Raw genomic sequence first — 13536 nt, 5'->3', positions numbered from 1 at the left:
ATTACTGAAAGCCTCTGGCCACCTAAGACGCTCTCTAAGTGGTTTTCAGCACCCTTCATGTACAATGTAAATGGCACTATCTCTCAGGATATGTGAGAACATCCGTTTTTCTTCTAATGCAGTAAACACATAGGTGTCTCGTGGGATGTCTTTTAAATAGACTTAACACAATATTCAGGAATGATAAGCAAAATAGAATCACAGGAATGTATTTCATATTAATAACATTGGAACCTTATGTTTAATGCAGTGTTAAAAGTTGACAATTAAGTATGTAGGAGTCAGGAAATTCAATTAAAATTATCACAGTAATATGAATTTAGCCACATCCTGTATTAGTTATGAAATCCATTTAACACTGCAAACAGTAGTGTTTTCATCTAGTTTACTCAAAAGGAAAACAGGAACAAAAACACTTTAGTACTATATATACTCTGCTAATGTGGTCAGGCTGATTTTGCCAGAGGAAGAAACTTAACTTTTGAATCTTTGAAGCCCCAGTCACTTAATCCAACATCTGTTTCCTTGCTTGTTGCATAATATCTGTCAATAAAGGTAGTACAACAAACAAAGGACTTTTCCTTCTCTTCTCCCCTCTGTTCCCTGAGAGAATGGGGTGTCTGCACCCCGAGGGAACCGTCCAGAGAGCACAGCCACCCTTCTGATTTCTCTCCCCTCCTCTCTGTGGGTGCAGATGCTCTTGGGGTGCAGGGGGGTTGTGATTCAGGGTGAATGCCGCACCTCTCATCTAGAGCTGGGAACCCCCTGTGGCCATGGATTTGGGGGGAAATGAAACTTGTAATTCAGTCCTCCAGTCATGACACAGGGTTCTTGGATTCTGTTGAGTCTACTCCGTGCACCTTCCTCCTGCTAGCCAAGCACTCCACCCTCTGCTCCTTCTGCTAGCAGGAGCAGGAGGAGACGGGCTTTCGTTTTTAATACAGGTACATCTGCATCAAGTCTTATTTTGCTACATCTCATCAGTACTGCCGCGTGGATCACTGGGGGGCTATGGTGCTTAGCACAGTTCGCTCAAGAATAGCCAGAGTCAACCAAGCACTGGGAACTTCAGCTACACGCCCGAATGACCCCTGGCGAAGTACTGTAAGAATGACAGTGAAAGGGTCTTGAAAGGAACGTCTCAGGGAATTGAGCCAACGCTCATCCAGAATGTTGTCAGAAATCTGAGGCTTATTCTCCTCTTCTCTTCCTTATCCCCCACCCCTCCCTAAAAATTGTAGTTGCTATTTAATAAATAGCCCTGAAATCCACCAGCTTCTGCCCACAGGAGTCTAAGCTGCCATCTTTTCTCTGTAGATCTCTGGAACAGATGCCCAAATCTCCACGCTGGCTCCTCCAGTTTGTTCTCCACACTGTGGCCAGCGTGATCTTCCAAAATGCAAATTCAGTTGCAAGACAATCCTCTTAAAATCCTTGAGTAGCTTCTCTTTGCCCCCAGGATCATTTTGAAACTTCTTGACGGTACTCACAAGGTCCTTTGTGATGTCGTTGCCCAGACCCGCCCACACCACCTGTTCAGTCTAGTTTCCAGTTAAATGAAAAACATTTCAGCTCTTCAATTGCACTGTGATCTTCCTTTTAATTGGGATCTTTGAACATATCATTTCCTCTTTCCTTATGTCTTTGCCAAGCTGATTTCTACTCATCCTTTGCGTTTCGTCTTAGATGCCACCTCCTCTGGGAAGATTTTCCTGATATCTTCTGTAAAATAAAGACTACAACTAGTTGCCTACCCAATATCCATTTCCCATTCATCCCAGACTCTATTCAGGGTATTAATGTGCCTGGCTGAAAGATTTTATTCCTAGTTTCTTCTGAATCTAGGAATGGCCATGTGACAGCATTCTGGGCAATGAAATAGAAGCTGAAGTTGAAGGGTATGACTGATTCCTCTTTTCCCTTCTTACTCTTTCTCCTTTCTGCTTCCCAAATGCAGAACAGATGACAGAAGCACCAGAAGTGATCTTGGACAGTCAAGTGACATTGGGATGGAGGCCACACTTACGACAGTGGAGCAGAAAGAGAGAAGGCACCTGGGTCCTTGATGACCTTGGAATCACCACATCAGTCCTGGTTTGCTTACCACTGGAATTCCTTTACATGAGAGAAAAACGAACTTTAATGTGTCTAAGCCATTGCTGTTTTGGTTTTTCTGCTTATATGCAGATGAACTTAATCCTAACCAATATTACCACTGACTGGTAATGAAACCAGTGGTATGTATGTTTGATAAGTATTTGTTGAATGAGTGAATAAATGAGAGAAGATAGAGAACATATAACATTTCGTACTCCTGCCCTCTGTCATCTGATCCTCTTTAGGACCTGGGTCTGTGGAGCTATACTTAACAATATGATTCCTTTAATAGATCAGTGGAAGACCCTGGACCACCCTTCTAACAGATTACTTGGGACTCTACTCATCACACATCTCTAAAAATAGTTGCTATCTTGAAGATTCTTTAAGATCATTTGTTTCATATCCAACAACTCATTGCTAAAGAGACACAAGAAGCAGAAAATGCAAAGAGACTAATGTGTTGATAATTTTTGTGAAGAATGTAAGTTGTGTCTAGATTTACTTTTTTGCATGTGGATGTCCAGTTGTTCTAACTATTTCTTGAAAAATGAGTTTTTCACCATTGTATTGTCTTTGCTCCTTGTCAAAGGTCATTTAATTGTATTTATGTGGATCTATTTCTGTGCTTTCTATTTTATTCCATTGACCTCTTTGTCTATTCTTTCACCTCAAAGTAGACAATGTCTTAATTACACAAGTTTTATAGTAAGTGCTGAAGTTGAATGGTGTCGGTCTTCTGATTTTGTTTTTCTCCTTCAATATTAAGTTGGCTATTCTGGTACTAATGCCCCTCCTTATAAACTTAGAATTAGTTTGTCAATACCCACATAATAACTTGATGTGATTTTAATTGGGATTGTGTTGAATCTACAGATCAAGTTGGGAAGAGCTGACATTTTGATAATATTGAGTCTTCCCCTCCATGAACATGGACTATTTCTCCATTTATTTAGTTCTTTGATTTCATTTATCAGAGTTTAGTAGTTTTCCTCATATAGGTCTCAAACATACTTATTTTGTTAGATTTATACCAAAATATTTCATTTTTGGGGGTGCTAATGTAAATGGCATTGTGTATTTAGTTCCAAATTCCACTTGCTCATTGCTGTTATATAGGAAAGCAATTGACTTTTGTATCTTGTATCCTGCAATTTTGGTGTAATCACTTAGTTCCAGGAATTTTTTGTTGTTGCTGTTGTTGTCTGTTCTTTCACATAGACAGTTACATCATCTACAAACAAAGGCAGTCTATTTTTTTCCTTCCCAAACTGTGTATCTTTTATTTCCTTTTCTTTTCTTACTGCATTGGCTAAGGCTTTCAGTATAAAGTTGAAAAGGAGTAGTGAGAGAGGGCATCCTTGCTTTTTTCCCCCTGACTTTAGCAGTAATGTCAGCTGTAGTGCTTTGTGAATTTTTTTTTATCAAGTTGGGGAAATTTTCCTCTATTCCTAGTTTGCTGAGAATGTGATGACACTTGAACATGCCCATATTTCATACCAGATAACTGAGATTTAGGAGAGGAGCAGAGGCTGCAGCTAGTTTATAAAATTGAGCAAGTGACTGTAAGCTCCAGTTTCTATCTTGGTAAAATGGACTAAGTAAGGTAATGCATGTAGAATGCTTAGCAGTGTTCTGGGCAAAAGGTGAGCCCTCAATAAATGTTAGCTATTACTACTTGTTCGTGGGTGAGGTTCCAGGCCAAGCATGTCCTTCCCCAGTGCTAGGCTTAAGTAGAACAATTTTATTCTCTATTGGTTTGGAGCAGTTGGTCCCTGTGACTTTTGCTTAGGATTAGTTGTGACCTGATTTTGTGAAGCCCTTTCTAACAGATTCCTAATAGAATCAGGCAAACTCCTATCTGGTGACTGATTTGCTCCTTCTTTGAGCTCATTTGTATTTAGTATCTTCCTTTAATTTCTGGATTCCTTTTTTTATCTGCTTACTTTTCTTCTTCTGAGATTGAACCGGTAATCCAGTCTTATATTGGGTGACTTCTGGCTGAAGACAGAAGATGATCTAAGATCAGTAGCTACTTACAACTATTTCCTTGATTATTATCTATAGAAGTAGAAACTATTTTTATTGTTTGGGGTAGTCCAGGACATCTGGTCACCTTATCTTAGAATCTCAGACAGGTGACTCTACTACCTAACTACTTAAAATAGAGGCCAAAGTAAATAGTGGGACAAAGGATATACAATAAGATATTAGTGTACCTGGCTTGGCCCTTCAGACAGAATTGCATTTGTATAGGAAGAGTGGGTAATGGAACTTTCTGCCACCTGATATTTCTAAACTATTTGAAATGCAAAGCCAGGAGATCCTCTATTCCATGCATTCCATAGTTTAGTTAATATAAATTCCTTTGTTGAACCTTCACCAGTTGAATGATTATATATGTCTATGTAATTTACTTTACTTTCTAAGTGAAAAACACTACTGAGCTATTAAACATCAAAACATTTCTTCCTGCTCCTTTAACATCAATTTTATTGAGGTATAATTTATATACAATACAATTCTCACATTTAAGTGTACAGTTTGACGAGTTTTGACAAATGTGTACATCCATGTAACCATCACCAAAATCAAGATGCAGAACACTTCTACCACCCCAAAAAAGTTTCCCTTGTGTTCCTTCGTATCTGTAAAAGTAGATAATTAAGACTAGGGGACAGACAAGGTCCTAAACCTCTATGGTTGCAAAATTACTGAGCCTTAGTTTTCATATCTATAACACTTAATTTATTATTATTATCTCCAGTCAATATCCAGCCCAGCCTCAGCTCCAGGCAACACTGATCTGCCTTCTGTCACTGTAGATTCTACTGATCTTTTCTAGAGTTTCGTGTACATGGAATGACACACTCTTTTGTGTCTGTCTTCTTTTGCTCAGCATAATGGCTTTGAGGTTTGTCTGTGTTGTGTGCATTAGTAGTTAGTTCTTTTTTATTATTGAACAATTCCATTGTAAGGAAGTACCACAATTTGTTTATTCCATTCACCTGCTGATGGACATTTGGATTGTTTCCAGTTTTTAGCTAGTTTGAGTAAAGCTGCTACAAACATGACAATGCAGGTCTTTGTGTGGACATGTGACCGATTTGTAGTCCACAGAAATTCTGGGGCCTGCCTCTGCTGTGAAATTTCTCAGGAATCCAAAAGTCTGAGCCATGGTGAATTATCCTTTCCAAGGTGAAGGACAAGTTCTTACATCTGGCCCCTCCTACCACTAAGAAAGAGTCATAATGCCCAGTAGACCTGTTTGGATCTTGGATGTAACATATACCCCATTTGGGCATGCTAGTCCAACCCATTCACTGAATAACCTAAAAAGGCACCAGTTTTGAGTGAGACCCAGAGTAAGAGGAGGCCCTGCACACAAATTCAGGCTGCTGTACAAGCTGCTCTGTTACTTGAGCCTTAAGACTCTGCTGATACAATGGTGCTTGAAGTATCCGCGGTAGGTGGCTGGTGGTGGTAGGTAGGCAGGTGCTGTTTGGAGCCTTCGGCAGGCCTCTACAGGTGAATCCAAGCCTAACTCCTTAGGATGGTGGAACAAAGCTATGTTATCCTCTGAAGATAACTATTTTAAGAAACACTTGTCTTGCTATTGGTAATAAATGCAGACTCTTCACCATGGACCCTCATATTATCTTTTTTTTTTCAGGTTTTTTTTTTTATTGAACAACAGTCAATTACAATGTGTCAATTTCTGGTGTACAGCACAATGTCCCAGTTATGCATATACATACATATATTCGTTTCCATTTTTTCATTAATGGTTATTATAAGATATTAAACATAGTTCCCTGTGCTATACAGAAGAAACTTTTTTAAAAATCTATTTTCATATATAGTGGCTAACATTTGTAAATCTCAAACTCCCAAATTTATCCCTTCCCACCCCCTTTCCCCAGTAACCATAAGATTGTTTACTATGTCTGCAAGTCTGTTTCTGTTTTGTAGATGAGTTCATAGTGTCTTTTTTTTTTTTTTTCAGATTCCACGTATGAGTGATATCATACGGCATTTTTCTTTCTCTTTCTGGCTTACTTCACTTAGAATGACGATTTCTAGGTCCAAACATGTTGGTGCAAATGGCATTTTATTCTTTTTATGGCTGAGTAATATGCCATTGTATAAATATACCACAACTTCTTTATCCAGTCATCTGTCGATGGACATTTAGGTTGCTTCCATGTCTTGGATGTTGTAAATAGTGCTGCTACATCGTGTTATCTTGTGAGCTGAATATCATCACTCACACCAGTAAGCCGGGTTTGCAAAGAAGCCACATTCCATCATCAAATAGAAGGGGTATGCATATAAGAGGCTGGGCTCAAGCAGTTCCAGAAGGTACAAACACATTGCATAAGCAAGTAAGCTTCAGAGGCAGCGACGCCCTGCCAACAACTTGATCTGGGACTTCTACTCCCCAGAACTATGAGTCAATAAACTTCCGTTGTTTTAAGGCGCCCATTTGTGGTGCTTTGCTATAGCAACCCTGGATACAAATACACACATGCACGTAGACTATTTAACAACACAGTTATGTTAGGTCACATACCTATAACACAGCCATCTATATATTTTGTCTGCTAGTGGTTCTGGTTCTCTGGTTGAACCCTGATTGATACAGGACATTTGTTTTCATTTCTTTTGGAAAAAATACCTAAGAATTGCCAGGGAATAGTTAAGTGTGTATTTAGCTTTTAAAGAAACCGCCAAACTTTTTCCAAAGTGTTTTTATTAACAGTCTGCCATTTTTACATGTATCACTTTACACTCTCGCCAGCTACAGGTTAGAATTCCACTTGCTCCACACCCTTGCTACAGTCGCAAGAGCTTTACGGTGGGATCTCGTTGTGGTTTTACTGTGCATTTCCCTGATGACTAGGGATGCTGGGCATCTTTTCATGCACTTATTGGCCATTGGTCTGTCTTCTCTTGTGAAATATCTGTTCCTGTCATTCTCCCATTTTTAAAAGGAGTTGTTTATATTTTTATCATTGACTGAAAATAAGTTCCTTATAATTCTGGGTGTAAGTCCTTCATCAGATTTATCTATTACAAATACCTTCTCCCTGTCTGTGGCTTGCCTTTTTATTTTCCTAATGGTGTCTTTTGAAGTGCAGTTTTCCACCTTGATGAAGTCTAATTTATTGATGTTTTTCCTTTTCATAGCTCCCTCTTTTTGTGTCTTATCTAAAAAAATCTCTGCCTTCCTCATAGTCACAAAGACTTTCTCCTGTGTTTTCTTCTAGAAGTTTATAGTTCTAGTTTTTATGTTTAGGTTTAAGGCTCATTTCTAGTTATATTTTGTGTGATTTTGGGGTGGGGTCAACGTTCATTTTTTTCCCCCATATGGATATCCACTTGTTCTAGTACCCCTTGTTGAAAAGGCTTTCCTTTCCTTGTTGAATTATTTGGTCAAAAATCAGCTGAGCTTATATGAGCATCACAATTTTTAATCTTGTTAGAGTTGAATGTTTCCAAGTCAGGTCATGCCCATTTCTGATCCCATTTCCTTGGAGAGTCTATAAGACAAATTAAGCTGATACCTGGGTGAAGGAAACTATGTCTCACCTCTGGTTTTGTACACAGAACACAGCATGATGTTCTCTGCACTTAAGGGTCACTTGCTTAATTTTCCAGCAAACTCTTTAGCAGTACACACTGCTGTGTGTTTGTGACAAGAGAGGGAAGAGGCTCTCCGGACGTGCTGTCGTGGGTTCTTGCAGTCTGTGTGAATGCCTCTGGACTTCTGCTTCTATTTGTTTCCTTGTGCTGGTAGTGTCAGCCTATTACTTGAGGTTCTACAGAATGGAGGTCATATCTGTACATGTCGTTTTGATTAGTGAAGCATTTAGCTCAGTGTCCTGAGCATGTGTGGACTTTCAGCAGTAGCCTTGAAGTTGCAGCAAATTCCCTACCCCTCAGTTTCCTCATCTGTATAAGGCATGAGGGCCAGTCTCTAACTGGCTCAGTTCAATTCAGAACCACAAGCTGTTCATGTAAAGATGGGCCATCTGATTGTGGCCGGGAAGAAGACATGACACTTTAACCAGGCTGACCTCGTTCTCGTGGAGACTATCGACACATGACGTCTGGAACAGACTGTGGTCTGATCATTGTTCCTATCACTTATCGGTCTGAATCAATATTGGTCTGAATATTCTTTAGATTAACTAAAATTAAAAGGAACTGCTTTGTAACCACCTCCCATATGTGCCTGTATACCTGGGCTATATCTCTGTGCCTTGTCTAGAGTTGACCCCCTCACCCCTCCCGGCCCAGGAGCATTCTGTCCCCCCGGCCTGGGAGCATTCTGTGCCCTCTCCCTCACTCCCAACGTTTGTGTACAGGCAATTCCTTGTCCTAATGAATGCTGAGGGCAACCTTGGCCAGAAAGCGAAGGGAAGAGCCATCCTGAAACAGCAGCACACGACTCGGGTGAGATGAAGGCTGCCTGAATGGTGTTGCCTGAAGTGGGCCCGTGTTGCTATGGTGATGGAGGCGCGTTGATGCCAAGTGGATGAGCAGCTCCCATGGATTTTAACAGCAGCTGGTCAGTGCCACCGCCTTCCCTGAATTGCTGCCCCCTTGAGTCACTACTTGGCCCCAGCTGTCCTGATCTCTGTTGACAAATGGTTGTCCTTCACAGTCAGACTACTAACAGTACTCTAATTAATGAACATGCTAATTATTCTCCCTCCTCCCAGTACATTTGTCTAAGTAACCTGTCACACACAGATAAGTGCAGCGTCTGCAGAAGCACCGAGGGCGCTGGGAGCAGGGGTCCGGGAGGAGCCGGGGTGGCTTACAGCCCGGGAGCTGTGAGCTGTTTCTGGTTAAATTACCTTTACTAACGGTCAGGTGTCCCAGGAATATATTTCCTGCAAAAAGTAGACATTTCCCTGTCTTTCTTTTAAAAAAAACCAACTCTTTAAGGGGCGGAGCGGCCATTGGTCACTTTACTAGCCTCTGAGGGGATTACCAAAGGGAGATGCAGAAGGACCAGGAGTCCCAAGCCCTGAAAACTATTCCAGAGGCAGCATTCAGGGTGGTTAAAGACCCAGACTTTGAAGCTAGACAGGCCTGGGTTTGAATCCTAGGTCTGCTCTTCCTGTGTATCCTTGGACTTGTGGTTTAACCCCTCTGAACCTCAGTCTCATCTTTGGGGCAGTGGGAGAGAGAATTGTCCCCAGAGGGGTGTGTTGAGGAGCAAATGAACAAAGGAGGTCCTCAGATCACAGCTGCTTGGTGCCTCGGGTCTGGGGCTTGGTCTGGCCTGGTTTTGGGTGGGCCAGAGCCGGCAGCGGGCCTGGCAACAGCCTTGTTGGAAATCTGGAATCCAGCCTGGCGGCTGTGCACCCCTCCCCCCTCCCCCGCACCCCTCCCCCGCGCCCGGCCGTCCCTCTCTTTTTTTTTTGTTCTGTCTCAGCAGCTCTCTATTGAGATGAATGGCATTTCCAGAGGCTTCACCTCTGATAAGTGTTCCTCTGCAGCCGCAGCCAGCATCTTAATGTGTTCGCTGTAATTTAATGGCCGTCTCGGCTGACGATTAAAATGCTCTCATCCCGGGTAAAGCGGACTCGCTTCACCAGCACGTGCGTTCCCACCCTGGCCGGGTGACTCCGGGAGCTCAGATGTGGATGTCCCACCAGGGAAGGGGTGCCGTTGCTGAACCTCCTTTCCCGCGCCTTCTCAGCCTTCTGAAGTGGAGGTGGCTGGGCATCCCCCAACCCCGTTGGCAGGGCTCCTGAGGCTTGAGAAACCAGCAATAGAGGCTGCGCCTTCCTGGTCCCCCACATTTCCTGGGAGCTGGCAAGATTTCCACAGGCCTCCTGGGCTGACCATGTAGGATTCCACCGGTGCTGTTTTCCGTGTGCCTGCAGACCCTGGGCACAGCACCGTAAAATAAACTCTCACGCCGGAAGGAGATCAGGATGAGCCTTTAAGCTGTCAGGCTATAGGATAGAGAAAGTTCTTTAAAACTGGGCATTTTAATCTGGAATTATAAATCGTGGACAGCCACAGCAAGACAGTAGACACACCCAGCACTCCCCACCATTCCCTGCATCTTTCTTTAGGGAACTGTCCCCCTCAACCACATGACGACTATGGAACCACCAGTTTCTTTCATTTTCCTGCCATCTGGTTGTCCTAGGAATGGATACCTGGATATTGTCCTGAGAGTTCGTCGAGAGAAACCAGCCCTTTACAGGTGACAGAGCTGTAAGGTGTAAAACTCCAGAGTTGGAGGTGGACACATTTTCCACTGTGTGGGGAAAACTGGTCTGCAGAGAGAACAAGCTATGAGAAAGTTGAGAGAAAGAGAGGCATTGAGAGAGAGAAGTCTGCTTGAGAGGCCCAACCTCATCTCTGCTCTTTTCAACGCCTGGTCGTTCAGTTCCTTAGATTCTTTGAGCCAGTGAATTTCCCTTTTTGCCCAAGCGAGTTTGAGCTAAGTTTCTATTGTTTGTAGCTGGGGTACTTCTCAAGGGGACTGGCCTTCACTTGTGATGCATTGTCACTGAGACATAAGGAGTACTGGAAAGGCTAACTTTATGGGGACCAGACTCCTTGTCTGCTGGGACCGAAGCCTTCCCTGGAACTTACAGATGAGATCTTGTTGAGGTGGATGCACAAGCCTTGCTAGTGCTGAGGTCCTAACCAATCTCACAATGACTCCACACTTGGTGAAGTTCCCCCAGGCATTCGGAGAATTCCCAAGAGCATGGAGACCAGCCAGGAGCGCCCTTGCTGCTGGCCTCTGAGCATCCAAGCTACTCATGCTGCCTGCATGGACCTCCGTGGGCCTCTTTCACTCAAGCTGGCCTCGGCTGCTCCAGGTGTGAGGCCTGTGTGATCTCTTCCCTACGCTGGCCTCTCCCACACTGAGATGCAGCTCCCGCTGCCGCCAAGTATAGTGACCAACGTTCTCTTTCCAAGTGAGGTTTTGGTAAAGGCGCTCCTTAAATTCTGCCAAGTGTTGCTGAGTCTGGGATGAAGACTGTAGGAATCTTGCATTTTCGATGTAACTTCCGAGGGATTGCCATTTACACGGAGAAAGCCATCCTGTAAAATGCCAGGCCACCACCTACCTCGCCCAGCAGGTTCCCACTTACACCTCTCTCTTTCTCCTCTTATTATGCCAAGAAGATTCCAGGGAAGTGTCTCAGTAATTATCTCCAAGAAGCCCGTTACACGGTTTAACAGTCCTTCTGGTGTGGAAGTTTTCCTTAGGGGTCACCTGTGACCCCCTTTCTGTTCCTTATTTAAGTTCTGTGGTTTAGTTTTAATTCTCTTGTTGCTTGTTTCCTGTCTACACGGAGACATCAGCCATCCCCTTGGCATCATTCATTCATTCATTCTTTCATCCAGGCCTTATTATGTAGCTGCTAGTCCGGACTCTGCCATGTGTTAAGGATTTATTTTTTCCCCTGGGAATTCAAGGAACGAAAAAGACAGTACTCCGGAGGCAGATCTTTTTGGTGCTCTAGAGACAAAAAACAAGTTTCACTTTTTCTTCCTCTCCTGCCCCTCTCCGGAGCCTAGCTTCTCCTGGCAGGACACGCTGAGCCAGGGCACTTTGGTGGTTGGTTTAAAAAAGAGAAAAAGGAGAAGAAGGCGGCTTGTAATTGTGCTGGGACCTTCAGAAATTCTAATGATGAAAGGCAGAGCTCAGCCCTCACTTCCCCTTTCTGCACAGTGCGGTGCTGGGTGCCACGGAGCGGAGCGGTCCTTGCCAGGAGCCTGAAACAGACATGGATCAAGAAACCCTGGGCAACATCGTCCTGCTGGCCATCGTCACCCTCATCAGCGTGGTCCAGAACGGTGAGGGAAGCCCCTCCCTTGGGGCGGATTTTGTTTCTAGTTGTTTGAAAGTCAGGCTTACACACTTGTGTGTGCGCGTGAATGTGTACACGTTTGTCTTCTCTGTATTTGGATCTTTATTTGAAAGTCTAGGGGTGTGTGCATTTCTGTGTGAATCTGGGATTTTCCCTTCTTCCCAGTCTTTCACTTTAATGGGGATGACTAATCACATCTGTAGAGCCGGGGCAGCAAGCTGGAGGCTGCACCGACACCCACACTGAAGCGTCTGCAATCAGCATTTCAGCTGTTAATGACTATGGCCAGAGACTGGCTGGAGGGCAGGAAGCCTGGAGAGGGGCCGTCAGATACATGTCCACCCGGACCCTGGCGTTTACTAAGTGCAGCTGGGCGGACTTCAGTGCACTGGGGTTACCCATCACCTGTAGGCTAAGAAAAGAGTGAATTCGGATGGGGTGGGGGGGATTTCACCTTATCATCATCTTACCTCTGTATTGCTTTTTTTTTTTTCTTTTGTAGGAACATGTTCTTTGTAATACTTTCTCTTCCTCTGGCAATGTGCAGTTTTGGAAGTATTTTTTGTAGGCGTTATATACTTAGAGAGAGAGAGAGCGAGGATGATTTTCTTGTTTGCAGTTGACATTTCTGTTTGCCCTGCTGTCACTAAAACAAAGCAAGGTACCTATAGCTGAAAAAGGCAGGACTGGGTCAAACTTTCTCTTTGAAGTTCTGAGTTAGACTGCCTCAGACTCCTTTTAATCAGCGTCTCCAGAGTCTTTGCGATTTCCATTTATTAAGAGAGAGAAAAAAGGAGAGAAATTACTAAAGGCAGCTCTGTCCCTTAATGGTAGTTCCTGAATGTTCACACACTCTCACAGTTTGGAAAACTAGACATGCAATCAATTTAGGATATTCTGATACTTTCCCCCAACTTGAGTGTGGTTAGAGGCTGGCGATGAGCTTTCTGGACACAGAACAAGGCTTCCCTTGGCTGCCCCACACCAGAGAGGCCCAACTTTGCATACTTCGAGTATGTCTCCTTTATGGAACAAGACTTGGCAGCTCTCTGATCCAAACATTTTCATACTAAATCTCACACAATAGACTTGCAGCTCAGAGAGGGGCGCCTTGGTCTCGTCAGTTATCAAGGGATTCATTCATTCAACCTACAGACACCCACAGCAGGGACCCCGCTCTTTCTGGGAAGGGTCCTGCATCCAAGGGGATATAGCAGCGAACAAGGCAGCTCTGGTTCCTGCCTCCCGAGAAGGAAAGGGCAGTGGGAAAACGTGGGCAGGCAGGTAAGCAGGAAGCCTGCAAGGCCATCCTGGTCCCTGCAGAGGCAGAGGCTTGAGGGGGTGGGTGGGCACTGCTTGTTCAGCTCTGTGTAGGCTCCCCCACCCCCGCCTTCCCCCTCATATCCATCCGTTTAGCTGACACGTGTCAGTGGACAGGAGCCAGTGTCCCCTCAGTCGCCCGTGCAGATGGGGCTAAGCAGAAGTTTGAGTCCACTCTGAGCTGCTTCCTCTCAGTTCAGAGCTGAGTAGGGGAAGCTGTGGGGTCCCACCTGTGAAAACTGGGTCTCTTCATCTCTCC

At 43.9% G+C, this 13536-nt stretch overlaps 1 protein-coding gene across 4 annotated transcripts in view; it reads left to right on the top strand.

The window, feature by feature from the left end:
• The window catches only part of ALOX5AP (arachidonate 5-lipoxygenase activating protein), a 62967-nt gene that overhangs the window by 27722 nt on the left and 21709 nt on the right, over positions 1–13536 (top strand). For 3 of the 4 annotated variants that reach the window (XM_032496352.1, XM_032496350.1, XM_032496351.1), the window contains one exon: positions 11819–11943. In XM_032496352.1, the coding sequence (XP_032352243.1) occupies positions 11874–11943 (70 nt within the window). In that variant the 5' untranslated portion in view covers positions 11819–11873. Of the gene's footprint in view, positions 1–8468; positions 8672–11818; positions 11944–13536 lie in introns of those variants that run through there. The other variant, XM_006189593.3, reaches the window with a different exon arrangement.

This window comes from Camelus ferus, chromosome 14, assembly GCF_009834535.1.
Source record: "Camelus ferus isolate YT-003-E chromosome 14, BCGSAC_Cfer_1.0, whole genome shotgun sequence".
Classification (NCBI taxonomy): domain Eukaryota; kingdom Metazoa; phylum Chordata; class Mammalia; order Artiodactyla; family Camelidae; genus Camelus; species Camelus ferus.
Note: the sequence above shows the minus strand (reverse complement) of the source record. Positions and strands in the feature narration are given on the sequence as shown.